Source organism: Acomys minous, assembly GCF_964271855.1.
Source record: "Acomys minous genome assembly, chromosome: 4".
Lineage (NCBI taxonomy): Eukaryota > Metazoa > Chordata > Mammalia > Rodentia > Muridae > Acomys > Acomys minous.
Genome location: NC_140486.1, coordinates 47,507,392 through 47,531,741, shown reverse-complemented (window position 1 = coordinate 47,531,741; position 24,350 = coordinate 47,507,392). Strand labels below are relative to the sequence as shown.

The window sequence follows — 24,350 nt, the reverse complement described above, 5'->3', positions numbered from 1 at the left end:
CAGCCTAATTCCACATTATTTTCATCCTCAAAAAATACACATTAACAGTTACATGCCATCTCTCCCTCCTGCTAACCACTGACCTACTTGCTACCACATTGCTTACTACAGACATTTCATATAAGTGGGAAAATATACAGTGTGACCTTCTATATCTGACTTCACTTGACATGGCTTCCAGGTTCATCCATGTTGGAGCACATATCAGTATATTATTTTTAATTGCTGAATAATATTCCATTGCTGGATAGACCACATTTTGTTCATTCCTTGATGGAGCTTTGGATTTTCAATTTTTTTGGCTCTTGTATACATTAATCAAGTGTTGATGCAATTTTTTATTTTTTATTTTTTTAGTATACCTAATAATAGAATTGCTGGGCTGGAGAGATGGCTCAGTAGTTAAAAGCACTAAATGCTCTTCTAGAGAACTGGCTCAATTCCCAGCACCCACATGGCTGCTCACAACTGTAACTCCAAGATCTGACAACCTTATCCAGACATATATGCAATACAGGCAAAACACCAATGCACATAAAATGAAAAATGAAAATTAAAAAAAAATAGAATTGCTTTGTAGTATTCTATATCTAGCTTTCCTGAGGACCAACCAAACTTTCCCACAGTGGCTGTATCATTTTTTTCATTCCACCATCAGAGTGTGAAAATTCCCAGTTATTTATCTATATATGCATCAAATCTTTTTATTTTCTTTGGTCCCACTATGTTTGACAGTGTTTCTTCATGTAGCCCAAGTCAGCCTAGGACATTCAATCCTCTTGCATGAGTTTCTGCAGTGCTGTGATATTCAGGCTCACAGGAGTTATATATTTTAGGTGATACATCTTCATTAGATGTATAATTTGAAAATATTTTCTATAGTGTGGGTTGTCTTTTCCCTTCCTTAGTAGCATCTGTTGATGCACAAATGTTTCTAAGTTTTATAAATCTATATATGCTGCCTTTGAGTTCTTGAAGGTCCCCTACCCCCATATTTACTTCCTAGAGTTTTATGGTTTTTGCCCCTCACATTTAAACCTTAGGTCCATTTTAGTTAATGTTTCTATAATGCTGGGACGTAACAGGAAATGCAATTTAAAATCCTGCTCACTGTGTCAATAATCATTTGGCTTTTAGTAACTTATTGAAGCTGAGTCTCAATTTCCTTTGTAAATGAGACTAGCAAACAGAACCCGAATCATAAGGTTTTGGTAAAGAGCAGGAAAGTGTACATATAACACTGAGTACAATGCTTGACGCCTCCAACTGCTCAGAAACGGCGGCAGTTACTATTATCATATACGCAGTGAGTTAATGAGTTTTTTGTTTTGTTTGGTTTGGTTTTTGGTTTTTTGAGATAGGGTCTCTCTGTGTAGCCCTGGCTGTCCTGGACTCGATTTGTAGACCAGGCTGGCCTACGAACTCACAGCGATCCTCCTGCCTCTGCCTCGCGAGTGCTGGCTTTAAAGGCGTGCGTGCGCCCGGTGGGATTGATTGTTTTGTTTTGTTTTGTTTTGTTTTTATGGTTTTTTTTTGAGACAGGGTTTCTCTGTGTAGCCTTGACTGTCCCGGACTCACTTTGTGGACAAGGCTGGCCTCGAACTCACAACGATACACCTGCCTCTGCCTCCCAAGTGCTGGGGTGGGATTGATTGTTAAACGAGTCTCTGCCCCCTAGGTAGTTCTAGAGTTTAGTAAAAGCCTGAATTCGCTGGTCAGAACCTGCGTTTGTACCAAATTCGGGGCGATTTGAGCTTTCCGGTAGAGTAGGCGGCGGCGTCTGCAGCTCTTTCCACGGTCTGTGGAGGGCGCTCAGGAGTCAGAGGCGTTCACAGCGGCTGCGCAGAGCCCTCCCTCCCCACGCCTGCGTCCGCCCGGCTCAGCTGACAGGTCTGGAGACGGAAGAGGCGGTGCTCGGGTGCAGCCCGGTGTCTCCAGGCCTGGCCGGCGGGCGTGTTGCGGGGCCCAGGGCGAGGGTGTAGTGCGGAACTTTGGGGCCGGGCTCGGAGGGGCGGCCGGAAGGTACGGCGGAGACGCGCTGTTAGCACGCGAGGCAGAGCCGAATGGCCCGGCCTGCTCTGGGGACACCCGGCTCCCCTGCCCGGGACGGGGCGGCGGGATCCGTGGGCGCGGAGGGGGACAGGGCGGGGCGGACGGGCCTTGCCCCTCCAGCACGCCCTAGGGCCAAGCTCCTCTGTGCGGTTGCCAACCCCGGCCCCGTGGTCCTGCCAGATCCTGCCAGGTGTTGCTGGGGAGTCACACAAATAAGTCTGCATGGCGATTGGCAGACGGCGGGGGCCAGACCCGGGCTGACCCCAGCGCCGGAGCTGCAGGGAGTGGCGAGGAAGATGAGGAGGATTTTCCCAAGCTAGGGAAACCCGGCGGAGGAGCGGCTTCCGGTTTCTACAGTAGAATTATTAAACTTTGGTGCTGCCAGGGTTTATTCTTGTTCCCGGCTTACAGAGGAAAAATAGGCCTTTTTTTGTGTGTGTGTCCAGAGATGCCCCAGAAAAGAGCCCAGGCTGCCATTTGTCTAATTTTGGTTAATGAAGATAGTAATAGGACTTGTTTCATGTGATTGTGGAGTCTAGTGTCAGTTACCGCATTGAAAGGGCCTAAGCGTAGTGCCCGACGCCGGTAAGAACGCAGTAATTGTTACTGTTCCTACCAGTGTTACTGTGGCAACAGACCCAACGTCCTGCTTCTAGCGGAGTGTGAGTGAGTGCCCACTGAATCCTATGCCGCTAGTCCTCCCCTCCAGCTCACTGCGTTTTACTCCAGGTATTTTCTCAGTGCCCACGACACTGCTAGGTACTTAAGAGTAGTATAGTAGGTAGATGGGAGACTTGGGCCTGTCCCGTGAGGACCTCGTGCAGGCGAACAGGAGAGGAGGTGCAAGACTCGATTTTATACCGAAGACAGTGCCTGTTGGGAAACTGCTCTGTGGAGTTGGGACTTTAGAGGTTGCCCTCAAAGTCTAGATGGGCTCAAGAGGAAGTGAGAGCTAGCAGCCGGGAGGGTAGGGGCCGCCTGTGCCCAGCCTTCATGTTGAGCTGGCGTCAGATGGAATAGGTGTTACGAGGTGTGAGGAGTGTCAGCCCGGCCTGCATACTGGAATCATCTGCACTTGGGAAACTAGGCGTGTGCTGTCTTTGGCAGCACATATGCTGAAGCTCAAATGATACAAAGCTTAGCAAGGCCCCCGTGCTGGAATGACATCCAAATTCGTGAAGCGTTCTGTGTTTTGTGTGTGAGACTAGGTTAGGAAACGAGAAAGGAGACCATGAGAGGGCAAATGGAGGCTTTCAGGACGCAAGTAGAGGAGCAGAGCGTACGTGACATGAACGGGAAAAGCAGGAGGAGTTTGCTAAAGGGGGTGGGGGGTACAAAGGGAGATGCAGAAAAGACGGGGGAGGGAGTTTAATTAATTTTTTATTTTTTAAGACGGAGCAAGGCTTAACTTTGTAGCCCTGGGTGTCCTGGAACTTGTTCTGTAGACCAGGCTGGCCTCTGACTCCCAAGTGCTGGGATTAAAGCTGTGCAACACCACCACCTGACCAGGAGTTCAAGGCTGTGTGTATGTATGTATGTGTGTGTGTAAGTGTGTAATTTCAACAGAATCAAATTATGTATGAAAATGCAATAAATCTATTTGTAGTCTTTTTTTTCCCCCCTAAAAAGTTGTTGGGGGAAAAAAGCCAACCCGACTGTAGAGGCCAGACTTAATTGTTCTTAAATATGGCCTGGGTATTGGAATTTAAAAAGCAATTTCTTCAGGAGATTTTGATGTGCACACAAGATGGAGAATGCTAACCTAAAACCAGGAAGTCAATAAATACATCTCTCATGTCTGGAAATTCTTTGTTTACAAAGAAACAAAAGGCTTAATCTATCCTCACTGTGTGCTACTTTCTGGTTAGATTGTTAAAGATTCACTAAGGTAATGTAACTGGACCTAGTACCCTACGCAGTTGGTGCTCTGTAAGTGTACACTAATTGATACTGATTTATTTGGGAATAATTTCTGAGGATATGGCTTAAACGTTAGTGTTATGTAACATTTTTGCATATAATTTCAAGCTGTTCCTCAGGTTTCATAACCCATGTATGGGCCACACTTCTCTAAAAATGAACTTTAGGGGTCTGTCTTCCACAGTGACCTCAGTCATAGAAGTGTGGCTGTAAACACTTAGAGTAATTCTTTTTTGTTTGTTTTGGTTTTAGTTTTTTGGTTTTGTTGTGTTTTCTGAGATAGTGTTTCTCTATGTTAGCCTTGGCTGTCCTGGAGTAGTTTTGTAGACCAGGCTGGCCTCGAACGCACAGAGAACCAGCTGCCCCCCAGAGTGCTGGGGTTACAGGTGTACAGGTTACAGTGCTCAGCCACTAGAGTAATTCTTACGTGTACACGCCTGCCCTTGTTTTAAAATGTTATCCTACCGTCAGAGTTAACTAGATCACGTGCGAGGTTATTTTATAAGCGGGTGAGAATTGAAGGTAGAAAGGATGGGGAGTGAAGTCACAGAAGCAGAAGAGGAAAGGAGAAAGCAAACAGCAAATTTAAGATGTCCTCTGGGCGTGGTGTCCTGTTATCTCGTAGAAGTGCCTCAGTTCCAGGGCTGAGGGCACTCTGATAAGGTGTCTTAACTGGGGACCGTGCAGGTGCCCTTTGACCACGTGAGGCAGTCTGTCCTGGGAGAGCTCTAGTGGGTTAGGGTTGATGTGTTAGAGTGTGTGGTGTGTGACTTAGGTGGGGACTTTGAAGCTGGAGTGTCCTCACTCATCCTTCCTGTTTCTTTCTTTGCAGATGGCAGAATTTCTGTAGTGTATCCGACTCCAGTCCCACATCTTAGTTTGTTACCCAGCTTCAGTCTCAGCTCCACTGGCTAGAAAGTAAATGGGATTTGCACAAATTCCAAGCCCAACTGAAGTACAGACTGCAGTGTTGATATCCTTTTCTCCTGGTTGTTACTAACAGGTACTAAGTGACCTAAAATGGAACATGTCACTGTGCTTCAGACAGAGCTAAGCTTAAGCATGGTAGAACAACTGCTGAGGAAAAGCAATATTTTTTAGAAAATAGGATTGTTTCAGATATGAGGGTGGGGTTTAGGAAAAAATAAAAAACGAAGAGGAAAATAGTGCCATTTAAATGGATGCTCAGATTTTGTAGCATTATCTTTTAGAATGCAAAACACATTCTCACTTTTGTTTTGTTTGAGACCAGCCCCCGTTGTGCGCCGCCTCCACCCTGGCAGCGTTCTAGGGGTTCAGCAGAAAGAGTTGATAAGTCCTCTGTAGTAGTTGATGAGGACTTTTATGTACCATGAAACTTACCCCAGCTGTGCGCTTTTTCTGTTCTTAACTGACTTGAATGGTTGTATTCAGCTCTCAGGAAAGTCAATGTCGTCAGAAGACCTGGAGGCCCAGGAGGATGAGCTACTGGCCCTGGCGAGCATTTATGATGCTGATGAGTTTCGAAAAGCAGAGTCTGTCCAAGGCGGGGAAACCAGGATCTATTTGGATTTGCCGCAGAATTTCAAGATCTTTGTGAGCGGTTAGTTAATAATATCTTAACACAGATCTTCCTAAATAAAAATCATTCACAACTTCTTATTATATTTTACTTGTCGTTTGTGTATATAGCCCTAAGGGATTATTAATAAGTATTAGAGGCACAGATTGAATGCAGTTTTCTGTTTTTAAAAGAAAATTGGGTGGTGGGTAAAAACTTTTTTTTTTTTATTTGATGCTGTCTTTTTGACCACTGAATTGAGATATCCTGCATATTTCATGCAGCCTAGTCTTCTAATTAGTAGTTGATCAGCACAGGCGTTGATTATTGGACGTAACCAAAGAGAACAGACAGTAATGTGCAGTCGTGAAGATTCTTGGAGCACTTGAGTGCCACATGGTTGATTCTGCTTAGTTTCTAGAATCAGGGCAACTGCTGTGGACAGGTATGGGACATGCTGTTACTCTGCCACCTCTTGTTGGAGAAAATCAGAACTGTTTTGCTCACTTGCAGAGACCATGTTGTCTCACTGTTTCTCTAGAGCCTGAGACCACGCAGATGAACCTGTAGTCCCAGGTGTGTGTGCCAGCTTACATCCTCAAGCCTGATACTGTTTTATTGGCACAAACTTCCCCAACCGATTCATGACTGGTTGGCATATGTTGGTCTTCATAAAGTCATGGTTGTTTCATAGAAATAAATGTCTTTTTCTCTAGATTGTGTCTTTGTCTACCATAAACCACCAATGAAACAAAACATTGTGCAATACTTTGTCATTAGTGTTAGGAATTGTGCTAGGGAGGGTTTGAAAGAATGAGTTGTGTGACTTTGTGCATGACAGGGCACCTAAGTAGATTTTTCAAGGGCTCCTAAGGTGGTGGTTTTGCTTTTGAAGGCAGAAACTAGGGAATTAACCACGTTAAGGGGGGAAAGTGCTGTGGGAGGGAGGGTTCTTGCCTCTGGACTGAAACATCAGGCTGAGCACTGCTCAGTCCTTTCGGGCGCTCCAGTGTTGGTCAACTGATCCTTTCTGATTTTTGTTTTTGGTTCAGGCAATTCAAATGAGTGTCTCCAGAATAGTGGCTTTGAATACACCATTTGCTTTCTGCCACCACTTGTGCTGAACTTTGAACTGCCACCAGATTATCCATCTTCCTCCCCACCTTCATTCACACTTAGTGGCAAATGGCTGTCACCAACTCAGGTAGACCCAAAACTTAATTTCTCCTATCCATTTTTAGAAACTTTCGAAAGCATCTTTAATTGAATACTACCTTGGTGATCTTTAACTTAGTGCATAAAGAACAAATGGCTTTGGTTTTGTAAATTTTCCCCTAGTGTTCATGAATCCTAATGCTAATGAGTTGAAAATACTTGATGTTTTTAGAAAGAATGGCAGGTCTGGGGGTATGATCAGTGGTAGAATTCTTAACCTTGCGTGTGCAAGGCCCTGGGTCCTAGACTCAGGTACTGGAGAAGGAAAGGAAGAGAAAGAAAGAAAACAAAGCTTAATTAATCCTCATGAATTACAGCAGCAGAGATGTTTAGTCAAGTGTATTGCTTCTTTTCCTAGAGACGAGTCCTCATTTTCCTTAGATACTGATATTATTTTTCTTAGTTTCTTATTTATTCCATAAATGCTTTAATTGTAATTACAACAGAAAATTGAGCTAAATAACTATAATAAGCAAATTTCCTGAATAAATGTAATAAATGCTTCTCCACAAAAATCTGTGTATTAATAATGGGTAATTGTTACTTAGTATTGCTTAGCTGTAAGTGCACAAAGAGAAATGTATGCAGTTCTCGGAGCTGCTTTGTAAGGGTGAGACCGTACATTGAAAACCTTCCTCCTCTCTGGGCTGCTCATCCTTTTCTAATAACCTCAACTGCTCTATTAACAGGTAATAATTGTACATATTATGGGGCCACGTGTGACATTTCAGTTATGTACAGCATGCATAGATCAAACCAGGGTAATTACCATTTCTGTCTCTATATCATTTATGCCTGGAGCCTTCAAGCACCTCTCTTCAACTTCACTATTTGATTAAGACATAAATATGACTTGAAGCTAGTAGTGTTCTGAGATGTGATAGATCAATAGCTACTCTTCTAGAAGTTATGAAGATTGATAAGCTGATACAAAGACAAGAGCTGTCAGTTGTTGACCTTAAGGAAATAACTCATTTGTTTTTTCCTTTAGTTGTGTGGGGTTTTTTTTTCGTTGTTGTTGTTGTTGTTGTTTGTTTGTTTTGTTTTTTGTGGGGGTGGGGTGGGGGATGGGGCGGTGTTCGAGACAGGGTTTCTCTGTGTAGCCTTGGCTGTCCTGTAACTCTCTTTATAGACCAAGCTGGCCTTGAACTCATAGAGATCCACCTACCTCTGCTTCCGGAGTCTGGGATTACAGGAGAGTGCCACCACACCTGGATTTAGTCCTATGGTTTTGATATGTTTGTTTATTTTTGAAGGTAGAGTTCTGCACCTAGCGTAGGATGGGCTAAATCTTCAGAACCCTCCTCCCTTGGCCTTCTGGGATTAGATGTGGGCAACAACCCACTTGGTCTTATCTTTCCCATAAAGGTACTTTTGCAAGAATTAGGATTACAGTTTAAAAAGGAAGTTAAACTTTAAGGGCATAATGCTTGTAGAATAGGAAGGATATTGTAACAATGTGTCCAAAGCAGAGGGTGGATGGCAGCTCATCATCTCTTGAGACTCACCATTTGTGAGGTTTTTGTTTGTTTGTTTGTTTTTTGTTTTTTGTTTTTTGTTTTTCGAGACAGGGTTTCTCTGTGTAGCCTTGGCTGTCCTGGACTCACTTTGTAGACCAGGCTGGCCTTGAACTCACAGCGATCCGCCTGCCTCTGCCTCCTGAGTGCTAGGATTAAAGGCGTGCGCCACCACTGCCCGGCCCCATTTGTGAGTTTTAAATCCCTGACATTTGGCAAATTCTTTAGGTGTTCAGAGCCTCATATAGTTCCATAGAATTACTGCTACTCTGCATACTTTGACACACACATGCACACAAGAGGGATAGAGTCTTTGGATAAGTGATGCGCTTTCAGATTCTAGTGTCTACTTATCGCTAGCTTTGGGAGCACTAGGGCTTAGGGAAGGATTCATTGCTCTTGTCTTTAGATAAAACTATACTAGAGTTCTTTATCAAAAAAGTTCTTTTTTATTGTTGTTTTCTGAGACAGAGTTTCTCTGTGTACCCCTAGCTGTCCTGGAACTCACTCTGTAGACTGGGCTGGCCTAGACCTCACAGAGATCGTCTGCCTCTGCCTTCTGAGTGCTGGGATCACAGGCATGCGCCATCATGCCTGGCCCATCAAATAATTTCTTACACAGAGAATTGAGGTTTTAATTGGTTGTGTTTCTTGTTTTTTTTTTTTTTTTTTTTTTTTTCTTTCCTTTTTGTCTTTTTTGGTTTTTTTGAGACAGGATTTCTCTGTGTAATAGCCCTGGCTGTCCTGGAACTCACTCTGTAAACCAGGCTTAGGCTGTCCTGGAACTCATAGACTCACAGATTCAGCAGTCCCTGCCTCCCGAGTGCTGGTATTAAAGGCATGTGCTACTACGCTTGTGTTTCTTTCTTTCTTTCAAGATTTATTTATTACATATACAGTGTTTTGTCTGCACTCTAGAAGAGGGCACCAGATCTCATTATAGATGGTTGTGAGCCACCATGTGGTTGCTGGGAATTGAACTCAGGACCTCTGGAAGAGCAGTCAGGGCTCTTAACCTCTGAGCCATCTCTCCAGCCCTTTATTATTTATTTATAGTGAGGACATTCAAAATCTTTTCTTCAGGCTTTCCCCCTTCTAGTTTTTGAGATACACTTTTGTTGTTTGTTTTCAGTCAGGGATTCATGTAGTCTGTGGCCTTAAGCCCACAGTCGCCCTGCCTCTCTCTGCCTCTCAGGTGTTAGGATTTTAGGCTTGTGCTATCACATTATTATCACATTATTACCAATGTTGCCCTACTGTATGCACATGGGATTTTTTTGTTCTGGTAACTCAAATTCTGTAAAATGAACTGTTTTGTGTTTACTTTTGTTCTTTTTTATTATTTAAACGTTGTTATTTTATGTGTATAAGTGTTTTGCCTTTTTATGAATGCAGTGTCCACAGAGGAGGGCATGGCATCTCCTGGAACTGAGTTACAGATGGTTGTGAGCCACCCTGTGGATTCTGGGAACTGAATCTGGGTCTTCTAGAAGAGTAGCCAGTGTTCTTGACTGCTGAGCCATCTCTCCAGCCCCCTCTCCTTAAAAATAAAAGCCAGGCAGTAGTAGGGGTGCAGGCAGATCTCTGAATTTGAGGCCAGCCTGGTCTACAGAGCCAGTTCCAGGACACCGAAGGCTATACAAAGAGACCCTGTCTCAACAAACAAACAAACCAAGAAAGAAAAATAAAGGAAGGAAGAGAGAGAAAGAAAGGGAAGCTGGACATGGTGGATCATGCCTTTAATCCCAGCACTCGGGAGGCAGAAGCAGGTGGATTGATGTGAGTTTGAGGCCAGCCTGGACAGGCCTTGAGGCTAGCAAGTCCAGGACAGACAAGGCTACATAAACCCTGTCTCAGAAAACAAAAAACAAACAACAAGAAAAAAAGAAAGAAAGAAAGAAAGAAAAAAAAAAAGATGTGGTTTCATGTAATCCAAGCTGACCTCAGACTCCTAATTCTTCTGCCTCTCCTTAAAGGTATACCCTGCCATGCCTAGCTGAGGTTAACTTTTATATTGTACATATGAACAAACTCACTCAGGACTTATGTTTCTGAGTCTGGTTCATTTCACTTAACACAGTGATTCCCAATTTCACCCATGTTGTAAACAAGAGGATTTTCTTTTTTGTAGATAGGCAATATTCCATTGTTATTCACCCAGCTGTTGATGGATATTTAGATTATTTCCTTTCTTGGTAATAAGAATACCTCTGCCACACGGGAGAGTGTATATTATACACATAATCTCATACTGTTTTTTGTTTTGTTTTGGTTTGGTTTTTGGTTTTTTGAGACAGGGTTTCTCTCTCTAGCCCTGGCTGTCCTGGTCTCACTTTGTAGACACACTGGCCTTGAACTCACAGAGACCCACCTGTCTCTGCCTCCCGCTGGGATTAAAGGCATGGGCCACCATGTCCAGCCTCAACACTTGTCTTTTTGATGATGGCCATTTTTATTAGAGTAAGTCAGTGCCTCACTGTGTCTGGGTTTTATATCACCTCAGTTAGTGACACTGAGCTTTTTTCATGAGCTTTGTCTGAAACTTGCATGTCTTTATTTAAGAATTGTCTGTTAGGTACTGCCCTTGTGTGTGTATTGAAAGTGGTACTGGGGATGCTGGAGAGATGGCTCAGTAGTTAAGAACACTGTCTGCTCTTCCAGAGGTCGTGAGTTCAAATCCCAGCAACCACATGGTGGCTCACAACCATCTATAATGAGATCTGGTGCCCTCTTCTGGTGTGCAGGTGTACATGCAGGCATACGTGCAGGTAGAATACTGTATATAATATATGAATAATTTTTTTTTAAATGGTACTGGGGATTAAACCTAGGGATTTGGCAGGGCGGCAGTAGTAGCACATACCTTTAATCCCAACACTGAGGAGGCAGAGGCCAGCAGATCTCTGAGTTCAAGGCCAGCCTGAGTTCCAGTACAGCCAAAGCTACACAGAGAAACCCTGTTGGGGGGGGGGCAGGGAGAAACAAATAAACAAAAACAAACAAACAAAAAACCCCTAGGGCTAAGTTGCTGGGCATAGTGCCTTTAATCCCAGCAGGAGGCAGAGGCAGTGGATCGGCTGTGAGTTGGAGGCCAGCCTGGTTTACAAAGCTAGTCCAGGATAGCCAAAGGCTACACAGAGAGACCCAGAAAAAACAATCCCCCCCAAAAAAACCCTATGGCTTTGTGCATGCTATGTATGTTTTCTACTATGGAGTAATACCCCAGGCTTTATTTGCCTACTTAAATATCATATTGTGTAAACCAGGTGTGGTAGCAGTAGCTTTTGATCCCACCTCTTCAGGAAGCTGAGGCAAGAACATCAAAGGTTTAAGGGCTAGATCTGTAAAATCGCTCAGAGCCTTGCCACCAAGTTTGATGACCTGCGTCTGAGCTCTGGAACCCATGTAGTGGAAGGAGAGAACTTATTGCTTCAAGTTGTTCTCTGACCTCAACATATATGCCATGGCACATGTATGTCTGTGTCCACATATAACTACATACAAAATAAATACATTTTTAAAAAGGCAAACCTGGGCAGTTTAACAAGGTTCTTTCTCAATAAAAAATGACAAGAAAGCAGAGAGGCCCAACTCAGGATAGGACGTTTGCCCTGGGTCCCATCAGCAGTGCTGTCAAAAAGGGAAAAGAATCAGGTTTGTGCTTTTGGGGCTTGTTGTGTATACTGGGCATGGACCCTGGCCAGGTGGTATGTGCACCATGACTATTTTCTTCCACCTGGTGCCTTGTCCCCTCAGTTGTTCTGTGCTCTGCAGAAGTTGTTCCTTTTGATAAAAGCTTTCCTCAAGGTTGGGTTGATTTTGTAACTGGTGAATGTGTAGGGGTGTGCATTTAGTGGATCTTTTGAGTGTGAACATCCAGTTTATCCAGCACCATGTATTGAGGAAGCTGTCCTTTGTCGAATGTTTTTTTCTGTTGTTTCTTATGGACGAGGTAAGCAAGCACTCTACCATCGAGCTGTGTCCCCAGTTCTGAATGATACTTTTATTTTCGTTTATCTTTCTTTTTGTTTCAGCCCATTTACTCTTCCTGTGTGCCTCACAAAGTTCTGTTGGATAGATTTGTTATAGGAAGTACAGTTAATCCAAAAGAGGAACAGGAAGGGTGTGGGAGAAGAGAACACAGGTAACTATTGAATTTTACCACCCGAAACAAGTGCTGTGAGACCCTTCGGGGCTTCTAGCTAGTGTCCTTTTCTAATCACCGGTCCAGGTCACCCATAAGGAAGGGCAGAGAAACAGTTCCTTTTAGAATAATATTCCTTTCTAACAAATGAGAGACAGAGTGATGCTAAAAGTTTTGTTTAAGTAGCTTAAATAGCAGTCTGGTTCTATATCCTGCAGCATTTGGCATTTCTCTTGTCTTCATGCTCCTGCTAGATTCCACCTTTGATTTACTCTGGCTCCTGTTGCTGAGTAGGTTAAGGAATATTTAGGTGAGAGTGTTGGTACTATTTTGATAGAAAAAGTAGTGTCTGGGAGTTACATTAACATAAGTCTCAAGATCCTTAGGAAGATCAGGAACAGGTACAGCATTATCTTTTCAAACTCAGCATCCTCGTGTGCTTTCTCCCAGCTCTCTGCTCTCTGCAAGCACCTAGACAACCTATGGGAAGAGCACCGAGGCAGCGTGGTGCTGTTTGCCTGGATGCAGTTTCTTAAGGAGGAGACCCTCACCTACCTGAATATCGTCTCCCCTTTTGAGCTCAAGATGGGGTCTCAGAATAAAGTTCAGAGAAGGACGACAGCTCAGGCCTCTTCCAGCGCAGAGCTGGATTTGGGAGGAGCTGCTGGGTCTGATGTAGACCAAGAGGAAACTGTGGACGAGAGAGCTGTGCAGGATGTAGAGTCATTGTCAAGCCTGATCCAGGAAATCTTGGACTTCAATCAAGCTCAGCAGATGAAGTGCTTCAACAGTAAATTGTTCCTGTGCAACATCTGTTTCTGCGAGAAGCTGGGTAGTGAGTGCATGTACTTCCTGGAGTGCAGACACGTGTACTGCAAAGCCTGTCTTAAGGACTACTTTGAAATCCAGATCAAAGACGGGCAAGTCAAATGCCTCAACTGTCCAGAACCAAAGTGCTCTTCAGTGGCTACTCCTGGCCAGGTAAGCATACACTCTTGATGTCACATGGCCCTGTAGGCCTTTTTCACAAAGGGAAACATCTTGGAAACTTGTCTTTTGTTTCTTTTTGAGACAGGATCTTTCTATATAGCCCAGACTGGACTCAAGCTCATGACCTCCTGCCTCACTTCCCAAGTGCTGGCATTGTAGATGTAGGCCACCACGTTACCACATGAATTTTGTTTTGTTTTGTTTTTTTTAAGAGAGGGTCTCTGTGTAGCCTTGGCTGTCCTAGACTCGCTTTGTAGACCAGGCTGGCCTCAAACTTACAATGATCTGCCTGCTTCTGCCTCCAGAGTGCTAGCATTAAAGGCGTGCGCCACCATGCCTGGCTACCACAGGAATTTTAATTAATGTATTTGTTACCAGTGTTGAGGATCAACCCCAAACCTTACACATGCTAGGCAAGCCCTCTCCCACTAAACCCATCCTCACAAACATTTATTTGTTTGTTTATTTATTTATTTATTTATTTATTTATTTTGTAGACCAGGCTGGCCTTGAACTCACAGAGGTCCACTTGCCTCTGCCTCCTGAGTCCTGGGATTAGAGGCATATGCCATCACCGCCAGACTTCACAAACTTTGATAGTACTCATAGGTTAGACCACGTCCTTGGATGCACTCCACAAGTTTACGTTGTGTCTATTAAGAATGCTGTAAGATGGCTGTATAGCCACCCAACCAGCTGTAATCCCAGCACTCCAGAGGTAGCAGCAGGAGGATTAGGTGTTCAATATCATCCTTGACTTGAGTAGCAAGTTCAAGGCTAATTTGGGCGGTATGAGATCTCATCTCACAAAAATCAAAACCAGGGCCAGCTAGATGGCTCAGCAGGTAAAGGCACTGGCCACCAAGCCTGAGGACCTGAGTTTAACCTCTAGGACCCACATCATAGAAGGAGAAAACCCACTTCTTCAGGTTGTCTTTTAGCCCACAGAAATATATGTGAGTACATGCGTGCACACACATACACAGGCAGGTTTCTATCTTCTCTCTCTCTCTCTCTCTCTCTCTCTCTCTCTCTCTCTCTCTTTCAAGACAAGGTTTCTCTGGATATCCCTGGATAGCCTAGAACTAGCTCTGTAGACCAGGCTAACCTCAAACTCAGAGATCCAGCTGCCCCTCTCCCCTGAGTATTGGGACTAAAAACATGCACCACCATGCTTGGCCTTTGTTTTGACCAATGTGTGGATCCATGAAACTACAATCCCAGCTAAGATATAGACTGTTACAGAAAGGCAGGGGAGGCTGAGGCAAGTGGATGGCTGAAAATTCAAAGCCACTCTGGACTACATAGGAAAGCACGTCTCAACCATTCTCCACCCTCCACCCCCTCACCCCCTGCCTGAAAGGTGTAAACTATTGGCAAACTTCCTTTGCTGCTGAAATGAGAATAGAGGTGTGAATTTTGCACCTATCTATTTTATATCAGCAGCCTAAGAATCTTGTCAGGATCAAACTAATTGGGAAATCACCAGGTCTATGGGGCTTTATATTCCCTCCCAGGTCAAAGAGCTGGTAGAAGCAGACTTGTTTGCCCGTTATGACCGCCTCCTCCTCCAGTCAACTTTGGACCTAATGGCAGACGTGGTGTACTGCCCCCGACCATGCTGCCAGCTCCCTGTGATGAAGGAGCCTGGCGGAACCATGGCTATCTGCTCCAGCTGCAATTTTGCTTTCTGTACCTTCTGCAGACTGACCTATCACGGGGTTTCTCCATGTAAAGTATCTGCAGGTATGTTGTAACTGTGAGCCCAACCACCGTGCTGTATCCCTCTCTCAGAAAGGCTGGGACTTCCATTTATACATTTAGAGTCCTCCCACCTGTAATGTTTATATTCCTCTCCAGGTCAGAGCGCTGTTAGAAGTAGAGTTGCATGCCAGTTGTGACCAGCTTTTGCTCAAGTGTACCCTGGCCTGGTGGCAGATATGGTGTACAGACACATCTTGCTGAGTGCTGGGTGAAATACTCATTTACCGATTACTTTTGTCAGTTGTTACTTTGGCTGTAGGACAAAGGTGACCAGAGGAGACAAAAGCCTTTCATGGGACGTCCAGTCTGGTGGGGGTGACAGACAGTGAAGTATAGAGAGTAGATAGTGGTAAGGGCTAAGGAGGACGAAGAACATAAGAGCAGGTTAGGACGTGTTCTGATGAGGAAGAGGAGTTAGGGTTTTAGTTAGGAAATCAGGGCAGCTTTGCTGGAAGCACGCAGGACCAGGCAGTGGCACTGCAGTCTGCCAGTGAACGTGGATTCACACAGGTCCCAGGTGGTAGATGCGTCCAAACTGCCACCCTTGGTTCTTTGGCACATACACCTGTCAGTCCTCAGACGTCTTCTCACTGAGCACCTCTGCTGGAGTGAGTACAGGAGGGGAAGATGCTTGCCGGTTCTGATGCAGGTAGGGCCTGGGGAATTGGGCCCTTTTGTCAACTTACGTTCTCTCAGGTTAATGAAGATGACAGGAGTACGCCAAAGGTGGTGTAAAATGAGGAGAACTAACGAAAGTGCCGTGCAAGAGTATTGTTACACTTATTTGAGTCTGACAAGGTAGATAGAGAAATTGAAAGTCAGGGTTAAAAACTAAGAACAATTTCAGAATAACTCAGATCTTCTACAAATTTTAAGTTTGTAGTTGTCATTAATCTCTCTAGTAATTCAATTTAATGTATTTTTGCAAAAGTGTTGATTCCTGACAGGAAGACTGATCTTTCGTCCTCAGTAAAGTGAGGAACAATGAGCTAATATGCAAACTGCAGAGTGGTAGCTGCTGGTGCCAGTGTAGTCACTGATCAGCAATGCCAGCAGACTGCCTTTCCTCACAAGGAAGCGTCTGCGTCCGTGGGGGCAGAGTCGTGTAGCCTGAAGTATGAGGGCACTTCATGCTTCAGGCTGTTCTGAAGCACTGTGCTAGTCTCTATTCTCTAACCCTGTTGTTGAGAGAAGGGCAATGTTTCATGCATTTCGAGAGGTTCACATAGGCTTGGGGGCTCAGCAGAATTAGAGTCTATGTGTATGTGCACATGTATGGGCATAAGTGCACATGCACATCCATGAAATAGTTATTTTGAGAGTATTAAACAATAAATTTTTGTCTTTAAGATGTTTACAAACAAAAAAAAATGCTTTGAGTTATTAGATAAGAAAAATGTCCATGATGCCACGGGAATGCACAATATGCTAAGAATTTACAGTTGAAAAAGAGGAAGGGTGTGCCAGGCAAGGTGGCACAGGCCTATAATCACAGCACTCGGGAGGCAGAGGCAGAGGCTGTGAGTTTGAGGCCAGGCTCAATCTACAGATTGATTCCAGGACAGCCAAGGCTACACAGAGAAATTCTGTCTCCAAAAACCAAAAAACCCTAGAAACCAGAGAGGGGGGGAGGGAAGGAGGGGAGAGGGGAGGGGAAGAAAAGGGAGAGGAGAGGAGAGAATACAGGCTGCCTCAGGTGTCTACTGCTTAAAAGGAACAGATCTCTAAGTAATACGAAGAACGGAGCCTAATAAAAGAACAAGAGCAGGTCTAGAGAGATGGTCAGTGGGTAAGAATGCTTGCTATGCCAACATGGGGGCCTGAGTTTGAATCCCTAGCACCCAAGTAGAAATCTGGGAATGACTACACATGCCTGAAACCCCATCATATGTGATGACAAGGACTCACTGACCAGCCAGCCTGGCTTACATGGCAGGCTTCTGCTTCAGCATCTTAGGAGAGTAAGGCAAAGAGTGACAGAGAAAGATGCTGGATGTCCTCTGTCTTCTCCACAGTTGTGTGCACAGGTACACACATCTGTACACTCACATGCACACACTATACACCATTCCTCAAATAAAAAGTCATTAACTAGGACTTTAATGAATATTGAAAAATTAAAGGAATACAATTGTGAACAAAAGCTTTGTCTACAACTGGGACCTTTGCAAAAGGTTGCCTGTTTTATTCAAGTGGTAGAGCACCAGAATAAGTCAGCTGAAGAATATTGGGGTAAAAGCTGAAAAGACTTTTCTTTTAAATTTATTTTTCTTTTTTGAATGGGTATATACATGTGAGGGTAGTGCCTATGGAGGCCAGAAGAGGGCATTACATTCCCCTGGAGCTGGAGTTACAGGTTGTGAGCCTCATGATAACGTTTGTCCTGGAAATGGAACCCAGGTCCTCTGGAGGAGCAGCAAGTGTTCTTAAGTCTCCTACTTCAAGGAAGAACTGTTTTAAAGCTTACATTTATTTATTTGTCTGTCTGTCTGTCTATTTTGGTGGTAGGAAGCACACTCATCCCTTGGTGAGAAATGTGGCAGTCAGAAGACCAGTTTGTTTGTTTGTTTCTTTTTTTTTTTTTTTTTTTTTTTTTCTAGACAGGGTTTCTCTGTGCAGCCTTGGGTGTCTTGGACTCGCTTTGTAGACCAGGCTGGCCTCAAACTCACAGTGATCCGCCTGCCTCTGCCTCCCGAGTGCTGAGATTACAGGCATGCGACACCATGCCCAGCTGACAGCCAGTTTCTTTACCCTCTGAGGCATCTCACCTGCCCCAGGAAGAGCTTCTCAGCATCTGTAACAAAGCAAAATCTAGTCACTATTACTATATGTCAAAACTTGGAGTTTTATAGTGGCTGGTGTTTATATAGTGTAGAATCCATGTCTACAACTTAGAGATCTTGGTGTTGGGGGATGGTATTGGGGGTTGAACTTGGAGCATAGGCAGACACTCTGCCACTTCGCCCCCAGGCTTTTTGTTCCTTTTGACAAGCCAGTTCTTACTTCGAATGTTGCCAGCTGCCTAAGCATACTGATCCTGAAAGATCAAAGTCAAAGGGGAAATGTGTCCCCTTAGCAAGCCTGACTCTTCTGGTGGGGCATTCCTTCTCTCCTCTGTCAGGTGTGCACATGTAACTTTTATCTGCTTGTCGTGTAGGCATGCTCTCTTGAATCCTATGATACATGAATAGTGGCCACTCTAATTATAAGTCTTTTTGTATGTCTTGATTTCTTTCACCATATTGAAAGCTTTTTCTAATATGCAGATCTAAAGAACAAAAGACCACTCACATTTTCACACACAATATATTTGGTTTTTATTGACATTAATTTTATATACAATAATGGGTTTCGTTATGAATTTTTCCTTGTTTGTTTCTCTGTGGCCTTGGCTGTCATAGACTCACTTTGTAGACCAGGCTGGCCTTGAACTCACAGAGATATCTGCTTGCCTCTGTCTCCAGTGCTGAGTTTAAGGGTGTGCACCACCACCACCACCCAATTTCATTATGAAAGTTTTATATATGCATGTATTTTTATAATAGTTACTCCATTGCCCCCTTTTGTCTCCGACTCCTCCCTCTAATCTCCTAAATTTTTTATATTTAAATATTACTGGTGGTTTTTTTGTTTAGTTTAGTTTTTGTTTTTGTTTTTGTTTTAAGATTTATTTATTTAGCCAGGCATGGCGGCACACACCTTTAATCCCAGTACTTCAGAGGCAGAGGCAGGCGGATCGCTGTGAGTTCGAGGCCAGCCTGTTCTACAAAGCGAGTCTAGACAGCCAAGGTTACTGAGAAACCTTGTCTCGAAAAACCAAAAAAACACAATTATTTATTATGTATACAGTACTTTGCCTGCATGTACGCCTGCACACCAGAAGAGGCCACCATTATAGGTGGTTGTGAGCCACCATGTGGTTGCTAGGAATTGAACTCAAGACCTTTGGAAGAGCAGCCAGTGCTCTTAACCTCTGAGCCATCTCTCCAGCCCCTTTTATGGAATTTTTTGTTGTTGTTGTTTTGTTTTGTTCATAGTTTTTCTCTCAAGACAGCGTTTCTCACCCTGCAACTCTCTGTGCAGACAAGGCTGGGCTTTCAACTTCATTCAGTGAGATCTGCTTTCCTCTGCCTAAGTGCTGTGCACCATCACGTCTATTATGACCATTTTTAAAGTGTTTTTTAGTCAACGTTGCAAAGTAACATAATTTTCTCTTTTACTTTCTAGAGAAATTAATAGATGTACGAAATGAATACCTACAAGCAGATGAAGCTACTAAGAGGTTCTTGGAACAGCGCTATGGCAAGAGGGTGATTCAGAAGGCGCTGGAGGAGATGGAGAGTAAAGACTGGCTGGAAAAGAACTCCAAGAGCTGCCCCTGCTGCGGAACACCCATCCAGGTAACCATCGTAGGACAGACTTAGAGGACGCAGCTACGCCACAAGTCCGTGGGTCGGGTGTAATAGTTATAGTATGGAGAAAACATATTTGAGCATCTATTCAGCCTCCTTACTTGGAAAATTAAATTTCACTAGTTACTGACCTTAAGTGCACATGGGCGTCTCTATTCAAAGTGCTTTTATATAAAGATAGTTATCTCACTTGTGTCTACCTCAAAGCTGAGCAGCTGGTGCTCCGTTCCACTTCCTTTCACTGCTGACAGTACCACAGGCTAGGTAAGCTGTCAAGCTCATTTTGGAGTGTGTCTCCACAGGCAGTGCTCTCATAGAAAGCCATCCGTGTCCAATGATGCGGCTCCAGCCTGGTGACCTCACCTCACCTCATCTTCTCCCAAGGACCCTGCTTCTACACACAGTGTTCGGGCTAAGTTCCAACATCACGGTGGGAACTAAATTCCTAACATGAGTTTTGAGAGGGACAGGCAATAGCATGCTACAAAGAGAGCACATTAGCACTACAGTCAGCTTTAAAAGACTTTATTCTGTCTGTGTGGCTGTTTGCTTTCATGTTTGTCTGTGTACCATGTACATGCCTGGTGCCTGCAGAGGCCAGAAGACAGCTTTGGGTCTTCTGGAACTGGAGTTAGACTGTAAGCCACCATGTAAGTGGTGAAAATTAAACCTGGGTCTTCTGGAACAGCAGCAGGTGCTCTTACCCAAGGAGCCATCTCTTTAAAGTCTTTATCTGTGGCTGGGAGTGTATCTCAGTTGCTAGTGTTGGCTCAGAATGCAGGAAGCCCTGCAAACATAGAAGTGCACATTGGTGTCTTTGTGTTTGTGTGGGAGGTGGAAGCAGGAAAAATAGAAGTTCAAGGTCACCCATAGCTATGTTGCTAGTTCAGGGCCAACATGGGACTCAGTTTAAAAAAAAATCGGAGCTGGAGAGATGGCTCAGTAGTTAAGAGCACTGACTGCTCTTCCAGAGGTCCTGAGTTCAATTCCCAGCAACCACATGGTGGCTCACAACCATCTATAATGTGATTTGATTATATTGTATACATAATAAATAAATCTTTAAAAAAATTGCCAGGCATGGTAGTGTCCATTTATCTCAGCCCTTGGGAGGCAGAGACAGGGGGATCTCTCAGTTCAAGGCCAGCCTGGGCCTGTCTCAAAAAAAAATCTGACTTTTCAGAACTATTTCTCCTTCAAAATAGCAAATATTTTTAATGAATATGTATTCAGGAAATGGAGACATTTTCTCCATTAATCTGAGCCAAACAGACAAATCTATTTCTTCTCACCAAAATCTTAATGGGTTTTAAAATCAAAACATAGCATTCCATTTGATTTGATTTTTCCAGTCCTGTACATTGTAACTAAAACTGATGATAATTCCTTAGTTACATCATTAAGGAAAGTGGCATCAGATTTGACCACTTCTAATATGCCTAAGCCCTATGATAGAATGAAGAACTTAATTTTGATTTATATAGAAATTTAAAACTCAATCCATTCTTGTTGGCATAGTCTGTATTCCCAGCCGTCCGGGAAGCTGAAGCCGGAGGGTTGCCAGGCCCGGGGAAAAGTAGAGAGATAAAGCGTAATGGTAGAGTGGCTGCCCCGCATGTAAGATAACCTGGATTCCATCTCTAGTACTGAAAATAAAGCGACATCTTAGTCCTAATCTAGGACATGCTCCTTTCATATGCTTCATTTGTGTCTATTTTTATGAGAAGAGATTTTTCTAAGTGTCTAGTTGTAGGAACACCTGCTCAAAATTTCTGTATTTTACTTGCAGTGCAAAATTGTAAGCATAAGTGATTGTCAGTGTGTTTGTTGCCTGTGTATCAGTTGTCCCTGAGAAAGGACAAAGGACTGCGGGCGTGTACCGTGTTGTTGTGGCACCTGCATCCTCCTCTGCCTTTACTGCCTTGGTATTGTTCTCCTTTCTCCTTCCCACCAGAAATTAGATGGCTGTAACAAGATGACCTGTACGGGCTGTATGCAGTATTTCTGCTGGATTTGCATGGGTTCTCTCTCTAGAGCAAACCCTTACAAACACTTCACTGATCCTGATTCTCCATGCTTTAACAGGTTTGTACCCACAGGGTTTCCTAGACTCAGCAGTTAAAAAACGTATGTGTGCATACATGAGTAGGTGTGTGCACAGGTGTACCTGAGCATGAACAGAGGCCCAAGAGGGTATAGTCTTTCAGAGGTGAAGTTGGAAGTACAGATGTTTGCAGGATTCCTGGTTTGTTAGGTGAGTGCTAGCATCCAGATTCCTGTCTTTGTGATTGTACAGCAGGCATTCTTAACCACTGAACCACTGGTATGTTTTGATACCGGTATACAGGCTAGTTTGTTTCCTAAATACCATTTTGGTTTCTTTTTGTTGTTGTTGTTTTTGTTTTTGCTTTTTCTTTAAAGTTGCTAGAGTTGGAGAACTAGTTTCCTCCATGTGATTTTTAAATCTCCTTGAAAACAATTTATGGTCAGAATAAACACCTCTTGAAAAAAATTACTTTTTACCCTTACCTTAAAATACACACACACACACACACACACACACACACACACACACACACACACAGCTAGACAGTGGTGGCACAGAAGCAGGAGGATCTCTGAGTTCAAGGCCAGCCTGGTGTACAGAGTGAGTTTCAGGACAGCCAGAGCTACACAGGGAAACCCTGCCTTGTAGGAGAAAAAAAGTTATGCTTATGGGTGTTTTGCCTGCATGTATATGTGCTTGGTGCCAGGGAGGCTGGGAAAGCAGGTTGTATCCCATTGGACTGGAGTACAGATGGTTGTAAAGCCACCATGTGGGTGCTGGGAATTAAACACAGGCCCCCTGGAAGAGCAGCTGTGCTCTTAACGGCTGAACCATTACTCTACCCTACCCCCACCCACTTAAGTGGGTGCATTTGTGTCCTGGTGCACATGTGGAGTCAGGGCAACTTTGAGCAGTTGTTACTTCCTTCTACCACATTCTACCATGGGTCCTTGGACTCTTAACTCAGGACAAGCAAGTCTTTCTGATGGGCCATTTTGCTAACCCTGGCTTTGAATCCCCCCCCCACACCCCCCACACAGGGTTTCCCTGTGTAGCCTTGGCTGACCAGGAACTCACTCTGTAGACCAGGCTGGCCCTGAACTCAGAGACATGCCTGCTTCTGCCTCCTGAGTGCTGGATTAAAGGCGTGTTCTACCATGCCCAGCTCACTCCTCCTTTTTGTGGTAAAAATTTTTAAGCATATAGAAAGGTTGAAAGACTACAGTATGAATAGCAGGAATAAACAACAGCGCTGACTTACTCTCTCCACTGTCTCAGAGACATTGCTAAACTGCTTGAAGATAAATTGTGACAATGTTTCAAGTAAATCTATTACTACATTATATATCCAAATAAGGAAATGCCTACAAGACATGGTGTAGCTTAGTGGTGGGTTAAATGCTTAGCATGTGTGGGAGCTATGAGTTCAGTCCCCTTCCCCAGCTCCCTTAAAACCAGAGTGTTTCTCTGAAGCTCTAAGAAGGGAATGACTGCCAGGGGTGGTGTGCTCACTTTTAACAGTAGCTTTCAGGAGGCAGAAGCAGGAGGATCTGTGAGTCTGAGGTTAGAATGGTCTACACAGTGAGCTCTAGGACAGCCAGTGTTACATAGACTTGGTCTCAAAAAAAAAAAAAAGGAAGGAGAGAACCAACTCTACAGTTGTCCCCTGACTGCCACATATGTACCCAACCACACAACACAAAGTAAAAAAGCAAAACACCTTCCTACTTACCATTCAGAATTCCTATTAAAAGCCGGGCGTGGTGGCACACGCCTTTAATCCCAGCACTCCGGAGGCAGAGGCAGGCCGATCGCTGTGAGTTCAAGGCCAGCCTGGTCTACAAAGTGAGTCCAGGACAGCCAAGGCTACACAGAGAAACCCTGTCTCGAAAAACAAACAAAAAACAAAACAAAACAAAAAAAAGAATTCCTATTAAAGTCAGGTTCAGTTTGGTTTATTTCCTTCCTTTCTTTTTCAAGACAGGAAAAAGCCTTGACTTTTTTTTTTGTAGCCTTGGCTGTCCTGGACTGACTCGCTTTGTAGACCAGGCTGGCCTTGAACTCACAGTGATCCTCCTGCCTCTGCCTCTGCCTCTGCCTCCCAAGTGCTAGGATTAAAGGCGTGCGCCACCACACCCAGCTTGAGAAAGACTAGTCAAGTGCAGTAGTGAGATGGGGCAAAGTATAGAGCAGGAGTTCAATCTGTAACTGACTGTGAACAATCAATTGTGATAACTCATTCGGAGCAGCTGGCTTTTCTCTTAATATAGAAGGTTTTGGGCCACTTATTTGTTTAGGCCAGCTTGTACTGTTAGGTGACATCTCTGGAGTTGTGTCTCCTTGACATCTTCTAGCTTGTTTGCTTCTCTGTCTTCTCTCTTTGCTGTCACCACAAGTCACATCTGGATGGAAGTTTGATTAGATATAGTATCCATTTTGACAAGCATAGTTCATGTGATGTACTGCAGATGGTGCCCTTCTGTTAGTATGCATGCAAAGTTAATCCATGCCAAGGTATGCTTTCCCTTTTGTTATCTGAAAGCAGTCTAAGGCAGTTCTTTGACGCAGTGTGGGTCAGTGTTGAAAGGCTCTCTAAAGTCAGCGCCGCTGTTCTTCTGTGTTGCTTTCTGAGGAGAACCCACTCTCATCATGATAGGAGTATAAGAGAAATGGAGGGAATTAGTCCTTGCTAACCCTGTTGCAAGCTAGTGCTGGAGAGCACACCAACTTTAGAGATTATAAAGGAAAG

General features: G+C 44.1%; 1 protein-coding gene across 12 annotated transcripts in view; it reads left to right on the top strand.

Annotated features, from left to right (window-relative positions):
- The window catches only part of RNF14 (ring finger protein 14), a 36,124-nt gene that overhangs the window by 773 nt on the left and 11,001 nt on the right, over positions 1-24,350 (top strand). For 2 of the 12 annotated variants that reach the window (XM_084780343.1, XM_084780345.1), the window contains exons 2-8: positions 4,805-4,975; positions 5,386-5,554; positions 6,565-6,716; positions 12,839-13,369; positions 14,896-15,124; positions 19,370-19,542; positions 21,509-21,639. In XM_084780343.1, the coding sequence (XP_084636469.1) occupies positions 5,401-5,554; positions 6,565-6,716; positions 12,839-13,369; positions 14,896-15,124; positions 19,370-19,542; positions 21,509-21,639 (1,370 nt within the window). In that variant the 5' untranslated portion in view covers positions 4,805-4,975; positions 5,386-5,400. Of the gene's footprint in view, positions 1-1,768; positions 2,023-2,493; positions 2,782-3,444; positions 3,594-4,804; positions 4,976-5,385; positions 5,555-6,564; positions 6,717-12,278; positions 12,389-12,838; positions 13,370-14,895; positions 15,125-19,369; positions 19,543-21,508; positions 21,640-24,350 lie in introns of those variants that run through there. The other 10 variants (XM_084780336.1, XM_084780335.1, XM_084780338.1 and 7 more) reach the window with 9 other exon arrangements.